This window comes from Zootoca vivipara, chromosome 7 (genome assembly GCF_965207765.1).
Source record: "Zootoca vivipara chromosome 7, rZooViv2.hap1.1, whole genome shotgun sequence".
In the NCBI taxonomy this organism is placed as follows: domain Eukaryota; kingdom Metazoa; phylum Chordata; class Lepidosauria; order Squamata; family Lacertidae; genus Zootoca; species Zootoca vivipara.
The window spans coordinates 15,684,707-15,711,261 of record NC_142590.1 but is presented as its reverse complement, the minus strand read 5'-3'; the positions used below and the strand labels follow the sequence as shown (position 1 = coordinate 15,711,261).

At 42.3% G+C, this 26,555-nt stretch overlaps 1 protein-coding gene across 5 annotated transcripts in view; it reads right to left on the bottom strand.

The window, feature by feature from the left end:
- Window positions 1-26,555, bottom strand: part of PTPRC (protein tyrosine phosphatase receptor type C) — a 72,213-nt gene that overhangs the window by 36,363 nt on the left and 9,295 nt on the right. For all 5 annotated transcript variants that reach the window (XM_088673749.1, XM_035122244.3, XM_035122245.3 and 2 more), the window contains one exon: window positions 378-416. In XM_088673749.1, coding sequence (XP_088529875.1) covers window positions 378-416 — 39 coding nt within the window. The remainder of the gene's footprint in view (window positions 1-377; window positions 417-26,555) is intronic.

Below are 26,555 nucleotides of genomic sequence, written 5' to 3'. Positions count from 1 at the left end.
CAGGGAGGGGGGAATCACAGGGATAATTCGGGGTGGGGGAGGGGGTGGGATACGTCATAGATCGGCACAGGGTGGGGAAAATCACACAGATGAGTCACAGCAACGCACACACACACACACACACACACACACACACACACACACACACACATTATAATTTTCATTCTCTGTAAGATGTAACTGAACCCAGTCCACCTGTGATGTATATTCTGGGTGTTTGTCTTGCAAATGAGGGAGCTGATCCAATCCCTCACGGCTTACTTATTGCTCTCCCCACTGCCCACCCCACTTACAGAATTGGATCATGATCCATCTATAGCAAATATTTAATGTACGGTAAATGTGATTTTTTAAAAAACAAACAAACATTTTCTTACCTTGGGGAGGAAGAGCAGTAGTTTTCTTTGCCACTGGTTCTAGAAAGAAAGGAAGAAAAAAAAGAAATTAATCTGAAATGCAACTTCTTGATTTTTCTCCCACAAGGTAAAGGTACCCCTGACTGTTAGGTCCAGTCGTGGACGACTCTGGGGTTGTGGCACTCACCTTGCTCTATAGGCCAAGGGAGCCGGTGTTTGTCTGCAGACAGCTTCTGGGTCATGTCACCAGCATGACTAAGCCGCTTCTGGCGTACCAGAGCAGCGCATGGAAACACCATTTACCTTCCCACCGGAGCGGTACCTATTTATCTACATGCACTTTGACATGCTTTCGAACTGCTAGGTGGGCAGGAGCAGGGACCAAACAACAAGAGCTCACCCCATCGCGGGGATTCGAACCGCCGACCTTTTGATCGGCAAGCCCTAGGCTCAGTGGTTTAGACCACAGCGCCACCTGTGTCCCTTTGTATCCTTAGGTGTATTTAAATTTTACAGATATAGATGAAATAGAGATAGATAGATAGATAGATAGATGATAGATAGATAGATAGATGATAGAGATATGAATTATCAGCAAAAGTAAATCGTAATATACTGGTTGTGATTATATATTTATTATATATAATAAAATTGGACAGAATAAGCATGGGAAACAGTTTTTTTGAACCAGCCAGGAGCTTTTAGTGGTGAAAACTGAAGAATTACAAAAGACAGGACATTTATTTTGAGCTGCCTTTTCTTCGACTTGTAGGTCTTCAAGGCAGTGTCTGTGATCCTTTTGTGACCTCTTCCCTTATGCTGTACAGTATAATAGGTGTTTGTTTTTTAAAAATAATAATTAATAATTAGATTCTTGCAACATAATACCACATCATATGCACATAAAGCAAAATATCCCACTCTAGCCCAAAAGAGGAAGTTTAGGCAATACATCGGGGGGGGGGGGGGGACATCCAAATAACATGATTTCCTGTCCCAGACAAACAACATACGGGTTAAGGTAACCAAAGAGTTTCATGATAGGAAGGCGGTCCTCTGTTTTATGTGTGTGTTTTTAGCCGTATACATAATAAAGCTGTACCAAGAAGTAGCAGGTATACTCTGTATAGCAGTACTCTAATGCACAGAAAGTTTAGAAAAAAATCAGTAGATGGCACCATAACACTACCAAACTGTATGCAGTAAATATCCATTCCATAGTAACATGGTAATGGCGAGGCACCAAGTCAAATGAAGAGAAGTCCTTTTTAAGAAACCATAGGGCACCTGATTGCATATCAACGATCTATTCCTTTCTATTCATATTATTATTAATTCAACTTGGTAGTCACTTTTTTATTTAGTTATTTTACAAAAAGTAAGTCAGAGCAACTTACAAAAAGCAGCATGTAAATTAAAAGCAACATAAAACTAAAAGAGAGTAAAAGCTAAAACTCATCCATCGATATATATATAAAAATGTAAACTGGGTATGTTCCTTCGTCTCCAATGTTCAACAAAACCGCTTGACCGATTGAGGTGAAATTTTGACACAACATCACATGTGAATGTCCAAAGGCTATAGGAAAGTTTGCTGAGACAGATGTCACACCCCCGCCAGGTAAAACCCCCAAACCCTGTGTTTCAAAACACACCACTCAGGCAAAAATGCATGCTGGGAAAAAGAACCAGGTTGCAAACCAGCGCCCTCTAGTGTAAGCTACACTGGTACTGCACCTATAAAACCTTCCCTCTCAACAGCACCTCGGCCGCCGTTTATATACTAGGCCGACGCCTTTATAGACTAGGCTGAATGGAGGTACTGACTCACCTGGCTGGGGGTTGGGGGGAGGGGATGGGATAGTTCAGGACACGGTGGGGCCAGTTACAGGGATAAGCCGGGGTGGGGGGGAAGGGGGGATACATCATGGATCGGCACAGGGTGGGGGGGAAATCACACGGATGAGCCACAGCAATGCGTGGCAGGGCCAGCTAGTATTTATATAAAAAAGGAAGGATTAACCCACTCTACCCACAATGGAAGCCACAGATAATTGAAGGCCAAAGGCCTAGCAGAAAAGGACCACTTTTGCCTGGCACCTGGAGATAGACAATGATGGAGCCAGGGATGTCTTCCTGGGAAGAGCGTTCTACAAGCAGGGAGCCACCACTGAGAAGGCCTGTTCTCGAGAACATTGAGAAGGGCCTCGGGTGATGAGTGCAGGGTCGGGGTTGGTTCATGTGGGGAGGGTGGAGTCCTTGAGGTCTTGGGGTCTTGAGTCACAGAAGCCTTTATAGGTGAAAACCAGCACTTTGAACTGGGCCAGGAAACCATTTAGAAGCCACTGCAGCTTTGTCAGAATTGGTGGTGTACATTCAGATCCTTTTGCATTGATCAACAATCTGGTTGTGGACTTGGGCATCTGCTACCATTTCTGAACCACCTTCAGAAGCAGCATTGCAGTAACCTCACCTAGAGGATACCAGAGCATAGGTTAACAAATCCTAAGTGGTTCCTGTCCATAGAAGGTTACATTATTATTTCTTCAAAAGTACTAATGGTAAAAGAATGGCAGCACTTCCGCAATCCAGAGTCACCAATGTCATATTATCATCATGCAATTTTTTTATCTGCGTTCATCAGTGGTGCTCATCTGGATTTTTAAAGCCATCTCCCTACAATCTTACTTGGTTTCTCCCATGCAGGGCAATGCTGACTGTCACGACTGGAGAGACAAGGAGGATGAGTGAAGATGATATGTACACTAACAAAATGTCATCAGAACCTAGTTTCCCCCCAGCTCAGTATTGTCAGAGAGGCGCAATGAAGCATATACTCGGGCAAGTCTGTGTATATGAACACAGCCTAAAACCTCCTAGTAAACGCTGCATTCTTTATAAAAAAAAAAAAGGAATAGTCTTGTTTTCTGTTATATGTTCAAACACTTTGAGGTCAGTTTGCTGGTTGCTGCTTCAGCACAGACTGCTACAGATTAAATTATTGCAGCAGAAACACCACCAGCAATGTGCTAATGAGAAATTAACTCCTCATATGACAAGCAGGCAAGTGTGTCTCATCTGGAGGAGGAAAACTGGACTGATTCATTCATGTTGTAGGGGCACCAGTTGCGGAGAACTTTGTTGATCATCGTGGTGTGAGGCACCTTCTTCGCAGCAGCTCATATCTTGGCTACCTTCTTAAATCAGCACCAGTTCTTCATTATCACTAGGAGTGATTAGTGCCCATCAGGTATATGCCTGGGAGATGGGCAGTTGGTGCAGGCAAAGCCAGTGACAAGCAAAGCCACCCTCTGACTGGTTGTAAATAAGATGGCATGGGGCTGGCTGTGGTTATCCTGAAGTTGGTGGGGGATTTCCCCCCTAAGTCAGCTTCCACTCACAACTGCATCTGGCATTTTAAAAAGAAAAGGCAGAGGGAGACAATGCTCTATTGATTGGACTAGGGTTGGGGAGATCTGGGTTCAAATATTCAGTCATCCTTCTGAAACTCACTGGGTTACCCTGGACCCTATCTCTCAGCCTAACCTACCTCACAGGATCATGGAGCATGTGTGTGTGGGGGGGGGTCAAACAGAGAGGGGTGCATGCTAGTGTCAGGGACTGGGCAGAGGAGGAATGATGAAGACCGCCTCCCCACCCTGACCCTTCCAGGGAGGAGGAAGACGAAGACAGTATAGACTTACAACAGTGGTTTGTAAGTCAGAGGCAGCTCAGAGGCAGAGGAGGGGGAAAGTTGGGAAATAATGGGAGAGGAGGGGGGGAGGAACAGGGTGACAGCTGACAGTCACTGTTTTCATTGGAAAGCCTTCCAGACGCCCATCCTTCCCAAAACCCGGTGAGCCTTGAAAGCAGGAGCTCAAAGACAGAGGGCACGTAGCAGCTCCCGTAGAAGTGACGGATGAGGAAGTGGGAGAGACAGGGGTGGAGATTCACTTGGGACAACGCCATTATCCAAGAGGCTGGGTTCTATAGCCTCTCTCTGTAAATATTGAATAAAAAAGGACGGTAAGAAACCTTCCCTTGTTTTTATACTTTCCTAGGCAACCAGCTGGAAGCCACTGTCAGCATCCTGACTGCAAGCTTGTGCTCTTTGGAGGAAAAGCAGGATATAAATAATAAATAATATAAAATAATGAATAATAGGGTCCTTTTTGTTCTATATCTCAGTCTGCAGAAGTTGTAAGGAAACAGAACCAGCTGTAGTGTTTTGGAGTGTTTCGGATATGTTTGTGGAGTGAGAAGAAACCCAACGAAAGACACTACAAGGTGTTTCAATGCTAAACATCCAGGATGTGAGCAGGGAATGCTGAACCAAGCCAAACCAAACCAGAGCACTGAATGAAGCTCAACGCCTGGCAACTACAGACAGAGGAGGAATCATTTTATAAACGTGTTTATACTCAGAATTTGGCTGCTGGATATGTGCTAGGCATTGCATGGCGTTCCAACCCAATCGAGCTTTGCGTACATCAGACCTTCTCCTGCATTAAGAGCCCACTTGCCTCTGAGATGCATGATCTTTAAAACAAAAGCCTGTTTGATTACATGCAAAACTGTATACAAAAAGGTTTATCATATGCATGATGCATATAAAAGAGTCAAACCCCGGTGCACTATGTTTCCACAGCAAAAATGCACTACATGCATACTTTTGGTTACTTTTGAAAACATGGATGTATATGCCATAATATTATATGTATTATAATGTGTATAATAATGCATGCAATATATCAAAGAATGTTTGGGCTTATAGCAGAACTGGGGGAGAGGGAAGGAAGCTCACCCCACTGAGATTAAGGAAAGAGATGGAAATCAGGAATATTGATCAACATCAATATTTTCAGATTAGAATAAGAAAATCACCACATTAAATTCTTTGGATGAGTAAGCAGTGATTTGGCACAAAACATTGTACATTTGTCAACCATGAGATTTTTTTTTAATGCTTAGCTCTCATTCATGCACAAAATATTGTTGCTGGAGTAGATAAAATTCAACATGCTTAGCTGCTGCACAGTGCTGGTTCACAAGACATTCATGCTTCAAACACACGTCCCCACTCCTGAAATCTGGAAGTGCAAACCCTCCACAACCATGGCCACAATCCCTGAGTCAGATAACCTCTGTATTTTATTAGAACATCTGAATCCCTCCACTCTGAAGTTCAAAAGGGGCTTTGCAGAAAAGCAACCTTTAAAAACAACAACAATGCAATAAAAGCAAATAATTGTTTTAAGAAACAAAGTTAGCAAGATACAGTGCAATCAACAGCAGTTTCTGCTCAACAGTTGTGGGCCTTTTTTCAATAGACTGCAAGTCAAGAGCAGTTGTAAATTTCATCGGGAAAGTCATTCCACGCTGTGGAATCCACAGCCTTGGAGCAATTGCAGTGAAGATCTTAATCCTTGCTGCACACAAATGTCCTTATGGAGGAAGGACTACTGGGCAGAACAGAAACAGAAACAGGCCTTTATGGTGTCCACCCCAGAAAAACTCTCCTGGCCCTAGGGATGGGCAATGTCCATGTTAGTTTCCCTCAGCTTCTCACTTTTTCAACCTTAGTTTCAGTTCTCCTCATTTCCCCATCAGATTTCGATTTTTAAAAGGGAGAGAAAGAAGTCCTCATAAAAATTCATCGGCATTTCAGTGTTAAATTATCCCAGTATAACTTATTTTTGCATGCAATTTTGCCTAATATGCACATTTTCACAAAGCAGTTTTCTCTAATGTAATGCAGGCAACAACAATAGCACATGTACATCACTATGGAAGTGGCAGGCAGAACAGAGTGGAATGGGGGCTGGGCGAAATGGGGGCGCGACTGCCTTCTGTACATGACTGACACCCCGTATTTGGCTTTGAGTTTCACAAGTTGCTCAGACCTTCCTTAAGCGTTTAAAGTTCTGCGCTAGGCCATTCAGCTGCAATTCCTTTTATTAGGAACTGAAATTATATGTCCACTCTGTTGCAACCCTGTGTGCATTGTGAGAGTTTCCCATTATCTGACCCCCATGATATCAGGCAATTAGCATAGCATTGCTGCAAAGGCCTCCTTCATTTGTGGTTTCGCTTTGCCGACTTCTGTTTTTCTTCTTCAGGAGGCTGCATAAAAAAGGAAGAGGGTGTGCAGCGCTATGTGGTTTAGTACGCGAGTTCTTCTCTGTGGCGAAACTCGGTTTCCATAACACCAGCATGCTAAAGGCATCGACCCACTCTGTGCTAAAACCACAACTTCTCCAGGCTAGTTGCGAGCTTCCTGATTCAAACCCTTGTGCTACAAACTCGGAGCATTTATGTTACCTATGTTCGCTAGTACCTCAGATGTCAGTAAGTTGCCCTGTCAGGCCCAGATGAATAAGAGTGGGCCCATATACTGGTTTTTATTTAAACCAGGCCTATGTTGCCGTGTATGTGTTGTGTCATGCCTAGCCTGTAAAAGAAACTTCTCTTCCCCTCTCTGGTTGTTGTTTCCTCCAGAGCTCAATGGGAACTGGCCTTTAGTCTTGCCTGGGGTAGGAAGCCATAGCTGCTGTTTTGTTCTTCATAAATACATACAATTACTGGTGTTTTCCTGACTCCTGATGCTTCCTATCTCGCCAGAGTGGTGCATTCTCTAGTTATCTCCCGCTTGGGCTACTGCAATGCGCTCTAGGTAGGGCTACCTTTGAAGATGATCCGGAAACTACAACTCTAAGGTGCTCTAAGACCAGTCACCAATCTAAACTAGCTTCACTTGACATGACTTCACTAGTACACACCATTCATTAAAAGCACATGGCTTCCCCCAAAGACTTTTGGGAACTGTGGTTTGTTGAGGTGCTGGGAATCTCTGGGAGGGTTAAATTACTGTTCCCAGGGTTCTTTAAATGTATGTTGCATATGCAGTTAGTGTGAGATTAAAATTGAGGGGTGAGAGAGAATTACCTATGTACATTGCCTCCAAACGCTTTGGAGGAAGAATGTAATTAAGAATCACCATATTCTAATACTTAAAAGAAGGGTGGTAATATTACTGGATGGAATCACTTTCTCTCTCTCTCTCTCTCTCTCTCTCTCACACACACACACACACACACATTTTGAAACATTTTGTTTGCTGTATGAGTGAACTTTAACCACACCTTAATTAAATTTTGGTAGAGTCAATTGGAATCAGATAAAATGTTTTGTGGGCCAGATCTGGTCTCTGTGTTGCTAATGGGTTGCCCCTGATTCAACAGCTTCTTTAATTTATCATTGTCTGTGCAGTGCAAAAGTAAAAAGTGGAGAGAAGGAGAGAGATGGGGGAAACTGTCTGTTCAGTCTTCATTCTGAACAGACAATTCAGACTTATAATTGTTGTTCTGCAACAGCAATGCCGTTACAATGCAAATCCTCTCCCTCTTGTAGTCCTGGGAAGGTTCTGAAATGTCGAAAGCAGCCAAGGAATGATCTCAATTGCAATAAAGATACCATTACAGCAAGGCTTGTACAAGACCTTTGTTTTCCAACAAACTGTCACTCGGGATCCCACCATTTCTTGTTCCGAGCTTAATGGAACCTTCAGCAGCACTTGCCGTCTCTGCATCTGATTCCCAGCCATCGTGTCACCAGGAAGCAGGGCTCTCTAAACCACATTGCCAGCCTTATCTGTCTATCATGACCCAGATTTCTGAAGAAAGTACCTAACCTTTGCTGGCTGATAGATATCTAGCACCTGCTCATTCATACAAGGACACAGTGATGGGGCTGGGGGAAAGATGTCATTTTACCCTCTTGCAAACATCCTAGGTTTCTCAGCCAGAGCAAACCAAGTGCAGCAAATTTCTAGGTTTTGCCTTAAAATACATAAATGGCAGACCCTCCAAGTTTCCCTATTTTCTAGGGACAGCCTTGATTTAGAGAAGCCATCCCAGTTTCTGATTTCATCCTGGAATAATAATAGTAATAGTAATAGTAATAGTAATAATTTATTATTTATACCCCACCCATCTGGCTGGGCTTCCCCAGCCACTCTGGGCGGCTTCCAACAGAAGAATAAAACAATTGAGTAAAGATTAAAAGCCTCCCTAAACAGGGCTGCCTTCAGGTGTCTTCTAAAAATCTAGTAGCTGTTTTTCTCTTTGACATCTGATGGAAGGGCGTTCCACAGTGCGGGCGCCACTACCGAGAAGGCCTTCTGCCTGGTTCCCTGCAATTTGGCTTCTCGCAACGAGGGAACCGCCAGAAGGCCCTCGGCACTGGACCTCAGTGTCCAGGTAGAATGATGGGGGTGGAGACGCTCCTTCAGGTATACTGGACCGAGGCCGTTTAGAGCTTTAAAGGTCAGCACTAACACTTTGAATTGTTGTGCTCGGAATACCCTACTTTTTCTTAGGATGTCCCTATTTTCATCGGAGAAATGTTGGAAGGTATGGAATTATCCCACCCTATGAGCCATCTGAAGGCAATCCTATATTGCGAAGGTTTTTTTAAAAAATGTTTAATCTTTTATTACGTTTTTATATGTGTTTGGAAGCCGCTCAGAGTGGCTGGGACAACCCAGTGAGATGTGTGGGGAATAAATACTAAAATTATCATTATGGAATGGGATGTCCCTATTTTCATGGGAGAATTGTTGGAGGGTATGAAATGGGCATGAATGAGTCAATGCAAATCATTTCTACTTCTCATGGATTTCAGTGAGATAAGTAAGCATGTGTATAAAAGCATACCCTCTAATATTTCTCCGATGAAAATAGGGACATCCTATTCAGCAGCAACAACAACAACAACTTTATTTTTTATACCCTGCCCATGTGGCTGGGTTGCCCCAGCCACTCTGGGCAGTTTCCAACATACATAAATACATAATAAAACACTAAACTTTTTTTTATATAAAAAAAACACTTCACTATACAGGCCTGCCTTCAGAAGTCTTCTAAAAGTTGTATAATTACTTATCTTCTTGGCTTAGGGGTCGCATAACTCCATACCTTCCAACATTTCCTACCCACCAATACTTTTCCTAAGGAAAAGCCAGATTCACCGAGATCAAATCAGAAACCAGGACAGCTTCTAGGGACTGTCCCTAGAAAACAGGGATATTTGGAGGGTCTGTAATAGTGTGTGAAATATTTCTCAGTGGAATTAATGGGACACTAATGGGTTAGATTGTTCCATAAAGAGCTATAGATATCTACAGTCACAAAAATTATTTTGAAAAAAACTTTTCTAAAACTCACTGTAGCTACTAGTTCAATCATATAAATATATAAGCTCAAGCGATAAAAAGCAATTAACAAGAAGAAAAAGCACACTTGGTCTGCACTCCCCTTAGAATCTTAGCCAATGAGTTGCATTTTATTTATTTCCAGTGCTTTTTTTCTGGGGACGCAGGGGTACCCCTAAACATTTTGTGAATCTAAGTTTGGCCTCATTAAGGGACCGTATTTTAATATGAGTAGGAAAATGGGGGGGGAGCACTGTTTATTTCCATACTTTGGCCTGAAAGACTGCAGCAGGCAAAGGAAAATAAAAGGTTGGTTTTTTAAAAAAGGTACAGAATCTGTACCTTACGTACAGAATCTGTAAGAGTGGCCGAGTCTTTGAAAGTCAGCTGTGGAGTTTAAAAAGCCTATACTTTAGGCCCCAGATAAAGCCTTCGGGCAATAGCTGGGAGAACATGTGATTACATGCTCCAGTTACCCTCCTGTCTCAGAGACAGCATTGAGGTACATGAGCCAGGGAATTCAACAGACCTGTAAACATCTTTCCTGACCTTGACAACAAGCTATTTCAGAGGTGTACAGTGGCATTTCAGTTATTGCCGGTGAGACAGGGAGAGAGAGAGAAAGAGAGCAAACTATTACAAGGAAGAGGACATCAGTACTATTTGTTTTATCAACAAAACAAACCTCGGTTTGTAGCTACAAAGCTAAATGTTTGGCAGTAGCACTATCGGTAAGACTGCCAAGAAAATAAACCCTGATAAAATGCTGCCGTAAAACAGCAGAGGAACATCTGTAGAGGACTAAAGTTCTTTTCTGGCTACCCTAAGCAGGTAAATCGTGTGTGTGTGTGTGTGTGTGTGTGTGTGTGTGTGTGTGTGTAATGGCATTCACTTCTTTACAAATTCTTGTCTTAATGGACTTGCGAAGCTTATCTTCATTAAAGCCAAGGAGGTTTTTTCTGCAGGCAACTCTGATTCAAGGGGACAGCTTCAAGCAAATCTTTCTCCTGCTAGTTCCCAGTAAGAAAGTGTGGGAACATTCGGTGAAGAAGCGAGCACTTTGCTCTTAAAGGGCAGGCCTGCAGAGCTGGTGAGCTGCTATATGCAATGCCTCATCCAGGAAATGATAAAACTCTTGCTTTTCCTGTTTGCTCAGCACTGGAAAAAACCAGGGGGCGGGGAGGTTGTTAAACACCCAGCAGGCCGTACAGGTGCACTGTGGCTGCATTCTGATGTGGAGTTTATGGTGTTAGTTTTGCTGATTGTAATGCTAGCACTTCTGTCCTGATTCCTAATGTCCCTTCTACACTGCAGTATCCAGTTGGGTGCAGTGAAATTTCCCGTAGGGGAACGGTTAGGGCCAGGGGTCCCCGTTTGCGAGGGCAATTGGGGCAGGGGACGTTGCGTGCGTGACATCCTGATGTCGCACACATGAGCATGTCAGAGCATTGCACCTCCCTCCCTAAGCTGGTCAGAAGCTTCCAGGGCTTTGGGAAGGAGGCACCAAGGGAATATTTAGGGGACTATCCTAATTCCCCTAGTTCACTGACTGCACACCACTGCCAGTAATCTGTTGTGTTACAGAACAATGGCTTTTTGATCAATAAAGAAACGTGTGCCAGTATATCACCCCAAATTTGATCACATGAAAACACTGCAATTTTCTGAGTTAATGGGGTTACAAACACACACACAGCCGGAAACAACACAGAAATGAGTGCTAAACTTTCACTAAATTTTCAGAAGCGGCTGTCATGTTGTGTGAAAGATTGCACAAAATGCAGAAGGATGAAATCGGCAAAAAAGTATCCAGAAAACCTTACTTTAAGAAATCAATAAAGCATCAATAAATATGGATACATTAAAAAGAGAAAAGTTATGTTGCAAGGCCTTTTCTGAATGATACAGTTTTCCAAAAAGTTGCCTGAAGAAAGGGACAAAAGAGGTTCCTGCTGAATCTCTATTGGTAGGGAGTTCCACAGGCCTTCTCACCAGTGTAGAACACTCCACTCCCTCGTCTGTCTATTTTGGTCCTGGTATTCGGCTGGGTGTTCTGGGTGCTGATGGGGAATGCCATCAAAAGTCAGTGCAAAACAATTAAAAAGCAGACAAGCTTCAAATTAAATAACTGTAATCAAACAAATATTTCTTTTCAGTGCCACGCACAGAGCAATTTGAAGTCGCTTTCCTTCTTAGCAAGTAACTAGGAAGGATACTTGCCTATATATTTCCTTTTCCAACTCCACAAGTAAGAGGGTTAGCAGTATAGACTACAATGTAGCCAATGTTATTGTCTGAATCCCATTCATTTCAATGGGATGGCTATGCCTTCTTTTTTTGAAATCAATGGACATTCCAGGTGCTTAACTTTGGTTGGATCGCTGCCCTCCTCCTCCTCCTCCTCCTCCTCCTCCTCCTCCTCCTCCGCTCAAAGTTGAGAGAAGGAACAACAGAAAAATTGCCAAAGGGGCTCAATCCCTGCTCCTACTGAGACAAGTTGCCTTGGGAGTTAGCCTCTTCCTCTGCCGATTAAGCTTAATAAAGAGGACAACTGAGCATTACTCAAACTTTTTAAGTTTTCAGAAAGATATTTTAGAATTTCAGTTGTCTGCTCTGCAGAGCTCTGGCCTTGCTTTGCACAAGGAGGAGGCAGAGGAGAAGGAAAAGAAAGAATTCCATTGGCACGGCACCAGTTCACAAACCACTTTGCAGATTTTGCAAATAGTTCCCGCCTGAGCACAGTACAAGGAAGTCCTGCTCCACTGCCCAGATGTAAATAAGCAGGGGGAGGGTTATGCATTTCGGTAAAAAGCAAAGGAGGGGAGGAGATATCACCTGCAGGTGGGTTCTGTAATCATTTAGAGAACAGAAGATACACACACAGTCTTACGGCTTACTTAGATTACCATAGATATAAAAGCTAATAAAATAATGTTTGGGTGGAAATATAAAGTGGGACACTTTTTAAAAAATAATAATGAAATGAGGAGCTCAAATGGAGGAATATTTCATTTTCACTGAATACCGCACCAAAGAAACAAATGTAGCTGCATATGTGCCTATGTGGTTCTTCGCAAGTGAACTGGTTTTGTTTCCTGACACATGACTTCTAGCTCAAACAGCAAAGTGCTGCCGGATGTGGCTATGTTAATTTTATCTGCCGCTTGCAGACCCTGCTCAGTTGTAAAGAGCAAATGTCAGCTTGCAGTCCTTAGCAAGCCGTCATCTCATTCCCACGTTATGCTGCTTGTAAGCTGCTTGTAAGCTCACAAATGAATAAATATCTTCGGCACCAAGACGGGCGAATTGTTGCAGTGCACCAGCACTTTAAAGTTTCAGGAGAAGGGTGTCCCAGGAATGGAACAGTATGAAGCCTACATGCTGTTCATGCCATGTGATGGTTGGTATAAACACAGTGAGAATTCCTGATCAATTGCACCTTCTCAACCCCTGTCCATGCAATGAAATACATAGTTCTTGTTAGAAGTGCAACACCAGAAATGGTAACTTATATAACTTAATGGTTAATTTTGCATGTTTTAAAGTCAACTAGCTAAGAGCAGAATGGGTGCTGCTCATAGCTGCCAAGTTCTCCCTTTTTTTAAGGGAAATTCCCTTATGCTGAATAGGCTTCCTCGTGAGAAAAGGGAAAACTTGGCAGCTATGGTGCTGCTTAGCAACCACACTGAGTGGTGTGATGCTTACTGAAGTGGCACATGCCCTGATTGGCTGTGTAGTTCTGAGGGTTTCTTCCCCTCTGTATGTTCGGCTGAATGACTTCCTGCTATGTACAAGGCCCGAAGTAAGAAAGACAAAACCTCTGAGTTCCTTTCACCTCAAATTATATACCGTTTTTGTTCAATTTACCCAATAATGTATAATCAGGTTCTTTTCTCTCTGGACTCCATCAAATGACCCTGCTAACATTTCTGCCTATGTATGGTTCTTCCCTAACATGATTACCATTTTTATGGCAACCTGATACAGAAAGTAAAAAAGCAAAGAGGGGGAGGAAGCAAAAGAAAATGTAGCAATAATGGGTGATTCTTTTGGTTACTGGGAGCTAAAGGCATGGCAAAACGACAGTTCAGGCATGTCATCAAGCTGCAAGAAAGCCCAATACAGTGGTACCTCTGGTTATGAGCGCTTCTGGTTATGAACGCTTCAGGTTACGAGCTCTGCTAACCCGGAAATAGCTGCTCCTGGTTGCAAACTTTGCCCCAAGATGCGAATGAAAATCATGCGCTGGAGGCTCGCGCACAATGGGAGGACCTGTTAGCGAAAGCATGCCTCAGGATAAGAATGGTTTCAGTTTAAGAACGGACCTCCAGAACGAATTAAGTTTGTAAACAGAGGTAAAAAAAAGGTAAAGGGACCCCTGACCATTAGGTCCAGTCGTGACCGACTCTGGGGTTGCGCGCTCATCTCGCATTATTGGCCGAGGGAGCCAGCGTATAGCTTCCAGGTCATGTGGCCAGCATGACAAAGCCGCTTCTGGCAAACCAGAACAGCACATGGAAATGCCGTTTACCTTCCCGCTGTATTTATCTACTTGCATTTTGACGTGCTTTCGAACTGCTAGGTTGGCAGGTAACCAGAGGCACCACTGTATTAAAATCTAAAGGGAAAGCTTTTGAAAATTGGGAAGGGAAGACAGTTTAGTTAAAGCTAAATGTTACAGTTTAGGAGGGTTTATACTATGGTTTACACTGCATTTCAAGCAGAATGTGAGGGGTATTTTATAATGATATCATGAATAACTTCAGGATGTGACATAGGCCTATTTTCACAAATAGGAGCTGAGATGGTAAACCTGTTTCTTGATGGTACCACTTCAGTTTCTAAGTGGGAGCTCACATGACTGAATCTTCCAGCATTTCAAACCAAACAACCCATTCCCTGTACACAGAAACCTCTGTCACAGATTTCATAAATTGTATGAAATAAAGAAAATAAATTCAACTAGGTGGTCTTAGGGAGACAGCTTTCACTCAGCCTGAGCCCAGATCTTCAATATGACCCCCTTAGTGGGGTTGATGTAGCATTACAAATAAAATACTTCATGTTGTGAAGCCATTATATAAGATACTGTATTCATTTAAGTACAGTGAAACCTTGGTTCTTGCACGGCTTAGTTAACAAACAAATCGGCTCCTGAACGCCGAAAACCCAGAAGTAAATGTTCCGGTTTTTGAACATTTCTCGGAAGCCAAATGTCCAATACAGCTTCCGCTTGAGTGCAGGAAGATCCTGCAGCCAATCAGAAGTTGCGCCTTGGTTTTCGAACTATTCGGAAGTCAGACCAACTTCTGGACTGGATTATGTTCTAGAAACAAGGTACCACTGTATTTTATCATTATTGTGGGATGTTCACAGAGTTCTGACCCTTGATAGTTTTCTAATCTGTTCCAGGAAAGATGTAATAAGAAAGGAGGGGCTTCCAGGTCAGAGGTCATTCTATAGTTCCTCCTTAATATCATGGTGGGTGGGTTTGGGTGGGTGTCCTTCTTTCTAAACATTGCAGTTACTGCTTATCTGCTGAAATCTGTGAAATCTCCATCTGTGGAGACTTGCATTACGAGATTCTTTCAAATGTGCCTTTTTCACCAAAATAGCTATTGTTGGACAAAGGTTGAAGCTCCCAAACGTTTGCTGCATTAAAGGACATTATTGATGGTTTGGGCATTGCATAGCATGTAGAAGCAGCACACTATGGCACATTTTGCTGAAAAGATAAGCACAGTTGCCAAGCAAGAGGTCTCAGAAGGTTTCTAGATGTGCCACCTACATCCTTCCTATATGACAATTATAGACGCAGGATTGTCCTACCCACACTTTCTTGAAAGCAATCATAGCTTTATTTGTCTGACATTATCGCAGTATCTATCAAGTGACAAAAACAACAACCCATTATCATTCAGGTACAAAAAAATGCCTGACTTGATAAACCAGAGGAAGACTTTCTGATCGCAAAGTACTTGAATAGTCATGCAAGCAAACTTTTGTTATGCTTGTTGTTTTGTTAGTTTGTTGTTATTATTCACACTTCTATACTACCTAAATTGTTCTGGAATTGAGAATGAGCTCCCTCTTGTCTGGAATTGCTTCAGGAAGCAAAATGTCATGGGCCAGTTCTGAGTAAAAATCAAATTGGTAATGACACAAAAGGAAAGTGGAATGGGGAGGGGAAAGGAAAGCAAGCCCTGTAGCAGCAGCTCCTTCACTTCTCCCACTTACATCCCATTATTTGAATTTTAAAACAGATAAATGTGTTGTTGAAACAAGCTGAGAGTTGTTGTTGGTTTAGACACACATTCAAGGCAAATCTAGGAAAATGTGGCCTTAAGAAAGTATCTACATAAAGATGCGGCTGTCACTGCTATTTGGCAGTCCTGAGGCCATTTCAGACTCAAACACCAGGTCTGGGAAGTATTGGAGGGAGAAATAAACATGAGGCCCTTTACAGAAGTGAATCATGGGACCCATTCACACATCTGCCGCCTGATTTTTATGTATTTCTTTCCTTCTTTTATGCACTGTCATTGTCTTCTCTTGGATCCAATGCATGTTTTCATTTCTGCCTTTCCAATATTCAGTGCCACATTCCCTTCCCAGAATTCATATGGCTTCTTGGGTTTAAACTACTTAAACCAGATAATTTGGGTTGATGTATGGTCTACAAATGGAATGAATGAATGAACAGTCCCCATACAAGAAACTAGCATGTAGTGGAAACGAAATTTCCAGCCTTCATACTAGGTTTTGCTTTGTGGGGAATAATGGCTACATGGAAGAGCAATTCCCTTCTCCTACCCACTCATTGTCATCGAAGAACTGTGGATCATGATTCTGCATTGTGTGTAGATCAGCTCTGAATCGCCAGAGCCAAGAGTTTTTCTAGGCCTAAATCTGCATGTTTCACCAAATAATGTATTTTTAGTTTTGCTATTTCATATTTAATAAGATATAGCCTGATTTACAATCACTTGGCAATGGTTCAATCTCAGATATATGCTAACAAACCATACAGATTCCTTAAGGTTTTTTCCCCTTGCCTGATCTGTGTGACAGAAATACATTCCAATAAATCACAGTTACTTGCTGCTTGCTGTTATGATTACCTATGATTATATTATGGTTTTCTTAACAGACACAGCTATGAGGAACCACACAGAAAACATTTTAAAGCCATTTTTAGAGTTACAGCACATTCCAAGGCATGTCTACTTGTATTTCCCACTGTGTTAAATTGGGGTTCTTTCCAGGCAAGTCTGTCCAGGACTGAGCCCATACATATAAAGCATCTTTTATGCACATTTAAGGCACACAACTTCCCCAAAGAATCATGGGAATTGTAGCTTTCCCTCACACATAATTCCTAGCACCTTTCAGAAAATACAGTTCCCATGATTCTTTGGGAGAAGCAACGTGTTTTAAAAGTATGTAGTGGATTTGCCCTTAAGTCTTCCCCATTCACCTTTACCGACTATAAGATCCCATGTCAAATAAGAGCACATTTAGCTTGAAGTAACTGAGTCGTTCACCTGAACAGGTGCATTTATAATTTCTGCTGCTGGAATAGTCTCAGGAAGGTTGATTGCAAAACAGGCTTGAGTTAAAATAGCAATAGCTATATAAAGCATGGTGTAGGTGACAATTATTCTGTCAAACTTGCACATTGATCTCTCAAAGTCACAGAAGCATTTTTTTAAACATAAAACTAGCACAGCTTCAAAATAAGCTAAGGTTTGCAGAACTTTCTATTCCCCCAACATCTCTCAAAACATGAAGACTGAACCTAAGGTCCTTTTACACTGAGCTCTTATGCTGAAAAGGTGCAATATTGGTGCCATGCACAGGGTATACCTTCCCCCCCCCTTTCTAAGAAAGCCAATTATATTGTATAGTAGTTGTCGTATGCCGAAGACAGTGGATGGGGCAGAAATTTAATTTCACTTCCAATGGAAAGGAAATCTACTTAATTCATACTTTCTGAAACACTCTGTGAACCAGCCTTAGAAATTTGCACTTTTATGAATTTCGCAGTGCAGATCTCCAATCAAGTAATGTGCACACGGAAGCATATGCTAAGTTGAACTGTGCATTAAACATCATGCATTAGTGAAAGTTAATATACACAATTGCATTATATTAGGGGAAATAGAAATATCCGGGGAAATATGCAATGTTGCGTACAAAATGTGTATATTCGAAAATATCAGTGGATGAATTTTCATGAGGATTTGTTTTTTAAAAAATCACAAAGGGATGTGGAAATGTGATCTGAACTAAAGATTGGGGGGGGGAAACACCCCAGAAACTTAAAAGAAGCAAAAATCAAGATATTTGCCCTTCCTTGCTGAAGATGTACCTTTTACACCTGAGAGAGAAAGAGAGATTTTTAGGATCAACCCTATTCTTCTGCTTGCAAATTGTTCTCGCTGTTTTAAATAATGTGTTTTTATGCACTGTTGTTACCTGCTCTGGGACACTATACTTAAGGGTGGGTAAGAAATCTAAACAACCTTTTTTGTGAGTAAAATAAATAAATTACATTTGGTGCAAGTGCTTGATCAAAGCTTCATGGGCAAGAGCAGAAAATGACTGCCACAGACAACAAAAAAGGACCTGGTAGTACTCTGTACTGTCACAAAAAAAAGCACTAACATCACAGAGGCTGAGGCACTGCAGTTAAAGCAAGTGGGCCAAAGTTGGCAGTGCCCTGAAAATCAGGAACCTGGGGTGGAGCCATGTTGCAGAAAGCTGAGGAGGAAGTAGGGCCCAAACGAAATGAAACAAAGACTGCAGAAGCTTGGTGCTATTTTCAGAAAGGGAAGTTTACAAAACTGAAGACTGGAGCCCAGGTAGGGAACAGGGCATAGGTATGTTATATATCAGGCATCCCCAAACTGCGGCCCTCCAGATGTTTTGGCCTATAACTCCCATGATCCCTAGCTAACAGGACCAGTGGTCAGGGATGATGGGAACTGTAGTCCTAAACATCTGGAGGTGCCGAAGTTTGGGGGTGCCTGTTATATATATAGATTCTATATCCTGACAGAAAATTTTTGGCGGTTGTTGCTTCTACTGTCAATACAATACTACTCACAATACTGTGAGCCTATTCTAAGGGGTTGGTGAGGGCAAAAATAATAAGACTTGACCAACTGATGATCCTTTGGTTGAAAGCTTCCAGTAGATCCTTTAGGGCAATGATTCTCAAACTTTTTTGATATGGACTCACAAATACAAATTTACTTGGTGTGATGACCCTTTGGATTTTAGTCATGTGATTTTTGGGCCTTAGGTCTTCTCTCCCGCCAACCAATGGAGAACGTTCTCTGGGTTTTAAAAGCTAAGGCTCGAACCTTTCTGAGATTTGGTTACAAGTGGCAATACAGCTTTATAATATTCCAACAAAACAAATAGTTGTAAGAGGCATTCATCCTGCTGGTTTAAGATTACAGGCAATAATTATTTTGGGTTTACCTGTGACCTACAGGTTGGGAAACACTGTTTTGGGGGGAAATGAAATGGTTTTTTGCTAGCAGCTGTGGTGGGGATTGGAAAAAACAAAACAAACCCCTGTGTTGCAAACACTGAAGTGAAAACCAAGAACAGAGCAACACGTGGCCAATTACAAATGAACAATATATATATATATATATATATCCAACATATGTAATGTCAAACAAGACTAGAATAATATAAAATACATGAAAACATGTATAATATAATATACATGAAAACAATTCCAATAGGTCTCTGGAGGTCCCTGTTGATATGAATGGAACCAAATGGCAGAAAGTCATTCAATAAGAAACAAGCCGAAAAGCTTTGTATAGCAAAGTTCCAAAATAGTCAGCGAACTGGTCATATTCCAAAGTTCCAAAGTAACTGAAGTATTCAATGAACTAGTCGGACAGTTTGTCCAGAATGTTGCACTGTTTCGTGAGAACTTCTTCAGCGCAGAAACAGAAAATTGACGTAGTTCATAAACACATCCATCATATGGGTAGATATATGCTTGCGGAACAGTGTTCATAGACTCATGTAATCACTGTGACTAACTGCATACCTGACATATAGTTAACCCATTGAAATATGAAATGTGGGCTTTTTTCATTGGGTTGTTGTTAGTGCAGTATTATGTACCCTGTATCCCTGAGATTATTCTTGGTAGGATGGGGGCAGGAGATCCATACGGGGCATGGTATGTCATGGTCTCCTTGAATAGATGAATAGTGCAGGGCAGAGACTTTGGAGCACAATGTGATGATAGTGGGTACTTTGCTCAGCTGCCAAAATTTCCAAAGCCTAGATTTGGTACAGAAATATCATGCCCTTAGTACTGGATAAATATATGACGATAAGGGAAGTGTGGTATTCGTAGAGCTGTCACTATATAATATTAACGTGGTTGAGCTGTGACAGTTCATCATTTTCTATGGAATGGTGGATTCTTTTAAATTATGGACATCTCTTAATACAGGGGGTCAGGCTGACAAAAGGGGAGACATTAGCACACGAAGCAGAAATGTGAGCACTAAAATGGTTTCATAATACCCAGTGCAATTCATTTCTTCTTTTAAAATTCAAAGTAGCACCCTCAGCCATGAATGAGTCATTCTTTTGCATTTTAAAAATCTTAAAATGAGGACCCTTGGATGCAAAAATCACACTGATCAGAGTGCCCTAATATGTGGGCCACTCTACTGTCAAATTAGTTACTATGCAAAAATATCTATGGAAGGTCTACCATTGTTCGGCTCTTGGCGATATCGGTTTAGTGCAGACTTTGGCAAAGTGGCAGTAGTTTATTTCAGGAGAAGATGGGAGAGACTGGGCTTTTCCCATCTTCTCTTTGGAACATTCAGAAACAGGAAGGAACAGAAAAGAACAGGAGGTAACATGACGTTAAAACAGGAACAGGAAGCTCACTAGTTTGTAAGTGGGACTCTTTCGGGTTGCATTCAGTCAGACTCAGCTGATTCCATGCTCTTATCCCATGTGAAAACCAAAAGAAACCCCTGCTTTACTATGGGCCAACTGATTTATGGAAGTCATAACAGAAGCAAGTCATAACTCTGTGTGAGGGAATTCCACAACTCAGGAGCTGCCACAGAGGATGCCTTCTCCTGGGCCGCCACCACCCCAAACCCCTGAGGAAGGTGGAACTACCATTCACCTAGGGAAGAAGGTGGTCTTTCCAATATTTTGGGCTTACCTGATTTAGGCTTTAAACCCTAGTGGGAACTAGATGTCAGGGAGAAGGGTTCTAGGAAGATATCCGGGGGGGGACTATGCTAATTAGGGTCAGAGAAACCAAGTGAGCGGTCATGGGCAACAGAGCATTGTCACATAGGCCAGATTACAGAAATACAATGTTCTTTTCCTGACAAACGTATGGAAAGTTGAAAAGCTAAAACCGATAGTGAGGATAAGAAAGATGGAGTCAATCCAAGCCATGCAGCTAAGTAGTGTGGATACAGTAGTTTTCTAAGGTCAGCACCGCTTTGATTTGTTATGTACAGCCCTACACACCCTTGCACATTGTGCTTTCTCGATGTGGCTGAGATGAATGGTCCAGGAAGATCAGTCAGGCATGCAACACAAAAATGTTAAGCATGCCTCCTGGCAAACGGCTTTGTCATGCTGGCCACATGACCTGGAAGCTATACGCCGGCTCCCTCGGCCAATAATGCGAGATGAGCGCGCAACCCCAGAGTCGGTCACGACTGGACCTAATGGTCAGGGGTCTCTTTACCTTTACCTTTAACACAGAGTACACACTGCCTTACACATATATGCTAAATCCCGTTTCCTTATTAAAAACGTTGACACATTGTGGAGTCTATTGTGCCATGACTCTCTGTCGGGACAGCAACACTTCTCCTTCTGCGGTGCTCATCTCAAATAGCCTGTGAAGTTTACAGGAAGTGCATTAAAGGACTCTGAAGCTGGGAAGCCCACAAAGAATGACCTCATCCGAGCTCAGCAGACACTCAGCAAGTCTGAAACCACAAAGGCCTAAACTTATGGAGGCTGAGCTGGACTCAAAAATGTCTTGGTGCACTTACAGTCAGTTGAAACTTAACCAGCTCGAAACAACCAAGTACGATCCATGCAATCAGTAGGCAGAGAAAAGCAAAGGAAGAAACTAAAAGTCCTAAAGCTCAGAGGAAGCTACGAGTCTCATGTGATATACTATAATTAACTGCCTGGTAGCAACTTGCCCTTGGAGGAACCGAGATTACCAAAACCAATCATGTGATAAGTATAGAGGGAATGCAGTTTCTCAGCGGTAGCAATAATGGGTGGATCCACCACACTTGATGACTTGGTGGCCGTACAAAATTGCCTCCAATGATCACACAAAGTGCAGGGTTTTCTGGCTATGAGATATTATTTGATTATGCCCTCCTTGAATCCAGGCATGCAAGTTGTTTGAGATGCAGCAGCCACACACCATAACACCAGCTGTATTCAGGCCCTGCTGAACTAGCAATGGAGGAGAAATTTCGTTCAGTTCACATTTAAAGGCAAATCTTCCCAATCCACACTTTTTGAAACAGTGTGTGAACCTTGAAATTTGTACTTCTCCGAATTTTGCAGTGTGCTTCTCCAGCCAAGCAGTTGTGCATAAAAATGCATATATTTGTGAAAAGAGCTGCATACAAAAGTGTTTTTATTAGGAGAAATTAGCACTAAAGTGCTGGTGAATTTCCATGGGGATTTTTTTTTAACCCACTTCTTGTTACAGAATGTGAGGAACTGAAATGATGTCTGGGAAAACGAGAAATTTGGGGAACCAAAATTGACGGATTTGTACACCCCATGGGAACAACAGGGACTGAGCATTGTGGACGAAACACATGAGGATTGTTGGGGAAGGTTTGCAGGCACATCCCTAGCTTCCATCCACTAGATGCAGGTACCTAAATACACCTTTACACACCATTTGGCCTGGTTCTCCATATCCCCACATATCACTGGTCTCTTTGGGCATACTCCATCCAAAAAGACCATCTATCCCTTGCTTTCTATGGCCCCTTTTGACATTATGCATGCCATGCTAATCCTATGTTGAAACCAAAGGGAACAATTTTCAAATTTCGGTTTTTCGAGTGGGCTCTTGCTTCTTACAAAAGATCAGACCAAACTTGGAAGAGCTGTGAACAGAGAGCATGACATAATATCCTTCTGCGCTTCAATTTATTGACAACCCAACCAATCTCCTTCCCCCTAATTACTCCAAAACACACTTCACTAGTGATGTCCATCAAAATACAACCACCCAGAAACAGCATCATTGATATCTGTCTTCTTCTTACAAACCCATATTGGTAGTAGCAAATTGTGTTCCCAGCATAAATTTTCCTAATAACATTTTGCTTTGTGGTCCATCTAGTTCATTTAATGAACTTTACTTGCTATAGGTGATACAGAATGTGCTTTGATCTGCTGCCCTTCTCTCCTCACCTACCAGTTCTTCGGATGTTAGTCTGGGTTTTTTTTCCCCCTCCACCATTTGTCAAATAAAGCATATTTCAAAGGCGGTTTTAAAAATTGCTCTGCAGAATCTATCTTTTTGTAAGAGGTTTTTTTGGGTGTTTTTTTTTAAAAGAAAAGAATTCATGCCCCCTACGTACAATAAAAGATATGGCTGGCGCTAATAACTTTCTCTGTAGAGTCGTGAATGAGGAGCAAAAGGATTATAAGTCTTTGAATCTACAAAATAGAAGCCAAGCAAGCATTCCAACCGAGGACATGTTGACACAGAGGGAATAATGGCAACCACAGAACACTGAAAGAGGGAATTATCAAAAGGAAAGCTAGAAAATAGCTCCTTTTTCAGTATAACATTATGTACATTGTGGACTGGTCTGAAACACTCACAGCTAGTTTTTTATATATTAAATAAAAATCCTGATACCCAGGGCCGCAATTGGCTTTTATTTCAAAGACTGGAGAAAATGTCTGAAAATAGATAAATGGTTTAGCAGTTCTTGAAAGACTAGCAAGCATGACCTGTTTGCAAGGGTTCTGTTTTATTGATATATGCAGTTGGAACTCAGCAGACGGCACCTCTCGCTAGAAATTTATTATCCAGCTGTGCTTTCCCGTTTGTATCTTGTGACAGCCTTTTCTATTGGACTCAGAAAACCTCTTTAAAGTTAATAAACAAGATGATTTTTTAAAATGATATGGAAATCTGGGAGATACACAGGAAATCTGTCTGCATCTCCCCAACACCACCTTGTCCTCCTTCACAGTTGCAAACAGTGCTTTTTTCCCTGGGGGGGGGGATGCAGGGGTACGCATACCCCTAAACATTTTGTTAATCTTTGTACTTTTGTTCATTTACCTTTTAACATAAATAGACCAGAGCAGGTAACATGCAGGGAGGGCCCCACAAATTTTAGAGGAATTGAAAGCCAGCCATTGACTCTAGGGGTTAGTCAGGCTCAGCCAACAGCAGCCAATGAAGCGGCATGGATGCAGCCAAATTGCTTCCCAAGACACTGGGTTGCTTGAGCTTACCAAGAGGGCTAGGGAAGGGGCAAGGAAGGTGATGGACCCTCCTTCATTGGAGGTTTTTAGGCAGAGGCGGGATGGCCACCTGTCATGGATGCTTTTGTTGAGATTCCTGCATTGGACTCGATGGGCCTCAGGGTCTACAATTCTGTTATTCTATGAGGAGCTTTGCCCAGTGCAGGGCATCTCAGCTGAGCCAACCCAATTCTCCAGCTTTCACTCTTCATGCTCCACAGAAGCAAAGTGTTAGGTATCTCAGTGATGCACCTATAGATCAGGAGGTGAGATACCAAGAGCAGAGGGGGCAGCGGTGCGTTAGTTACAACTATTCCCCTCTAGTGCCTGATGCTGAATTGCAGTACAATACACACCCCAGCACCATTTTGAAAGATCAATTTCTTTCTTCTGCTTTTGAAAAATATATTATTTTGGCAGAAGCTGCTAGAAATATTTGTCAGAACTACATTCCTGGTCACTATTAGTGGCTATATTTGTGGCCCTCTGATCATGAGGTATTGTTTTGCTGTATTTGTGGCCCTCAGATTATGCCTGATGTCTGAATGAAGTTTCTCTCCCACTATTTCCTGTGGGACAAATGGCCTCGGCTTCTCCCTGACATGGCTCTTGTTCTCTGGTTCTCTTTTTCCCTTATTCTCTCTTGTTTTCTCTCTCTCTCTCTCTCTCTCTCTCTCTCTCTCTCTCTCTCTCTCTCTCTCTCTCCCACACACACACACACACACACACACTTTATAGAAACTAGGTATGATATATAAATATTATTGCACCAGGCTCTATAGCTGCTTCAATAGTTCTCAAGTATGCAAGCCATTAAACACAGCAAAGGGGAAGGAAATTCTGCTCGACTTCCGTTTCTTCACACCCACTGCTCTTGCATTCCCCTTACCAAGGTAACCACCAATGTGGCTCGGAGGACTCTTCATTCTTTTACTGTAAACGTTCAAAAGTTCAGATCCTGCTTTTCGGCTTTCCATTGGCATCTGAGTGGCCATTGTGAGAACTGGCTGTCAGACTAGATGGGTTCTTCCACACAAACCACCCTCATGGAAACCTCCTGCATGTTCCCTCTCTCACAGATTGCAACTGCTAAACAACATTTTCACCTTCTGTCCAGTTGTGAAGCCACCATCCCCTCCAGTTCTTCAGATCCTTTTGTGCCCCTGGTTTCCCTCCTCAACACCCATCCCAGTGCCTGCTGCTCCCTCCTTTTCCACAACCCCCTTTGCACTCACATTTTCACCTTCACTCCTTCCCTCCCCCTCCGCCTGCTTTCAACTGTCCCTTGTGCACAGACCACGTGGTTTCCATGCCTTTTCAGCACTCCTATTCTTCAGCCCCCTTCGTGTGTGTGTGCGCGCACACACACACACACACACACACACACACACAAAACCCCATGCTGATGTATGCAGCATCATTTAAGATGAATAGACTCTTGAGAGAAAGCATGTTGGCTTGTTCAGTTAGAGAAGGTGGAGTTCAGTTAATGGACATTGTGCACATATATGTGCTTGGTTGTTAATAAAACAACTCTTCTAAAATACTACACTGAATCTAGAACTTCAGGTTGCAGACAAATCATGATAACAGGAATGAAGTACATTCTGGGAAGGCACTATGGACTATTTGAGGGCTCTTATCTCTCACACATGAGGCAGCTGAAGAACGAAAGGGACAAGGTTAAAACAGAAATTTCAGTGTGCCCCCTTTCTTGCTGTACTCAAACAACAACAGAAGTGTGAATAAAGCGAGAAGGGAGTAATACTGTGACAAAAATTGTGGCTTTAAACACCTTAAAGGTTTGAGATAAGCGGGGGTGGAGAGACACCGATGAATTGTTTTTTAAAAAAACAAACAAAACAAAACACAAACCAGTTTTAACAAGGAGAAAAGCAGAGATGGATACAATGGGACTGGCAAACGATCAGTGTGTATCTGGTGTATGTGTGTGAGTGTGAGTGTGTGTACGTGAGGTATACAGAGGTATCTCACCTCCTCAATTAACTCCCTTTCCTCCATCTACACAGTGCACAGAGCTCTATGGCTGCTTCAATAGTTCTCAAGTATGCAAGATTTTCCCAATTCCCCTCTCACTGTATTTGGCAATTGTCACTTCTTCCCATGTCAGCCCCTGCTCATTCTCTGCTCCAGCCTCTGACATAGTTTCAAATCACCACTTTTAAAATAGTAATTCATTTGTAGTAGTAATTATTATAAATGTTTTCACCCGCTCTGTTTAACCCACCCTCTCCCCACCCAAGAAAGCAAAATAGAAGGAAAGAACACAGGGCAAAATAAGTTCAGAGAGTGAGCAACTAATCTTGATTGCAATTTATTCACTTTAATTTCCAAAAAGAATTGCGGATTGACAATAAATCTCTGGCACAACCTGAAATATCTTTGATCAGGCCCAGGGAGATGTAGAATTTGTT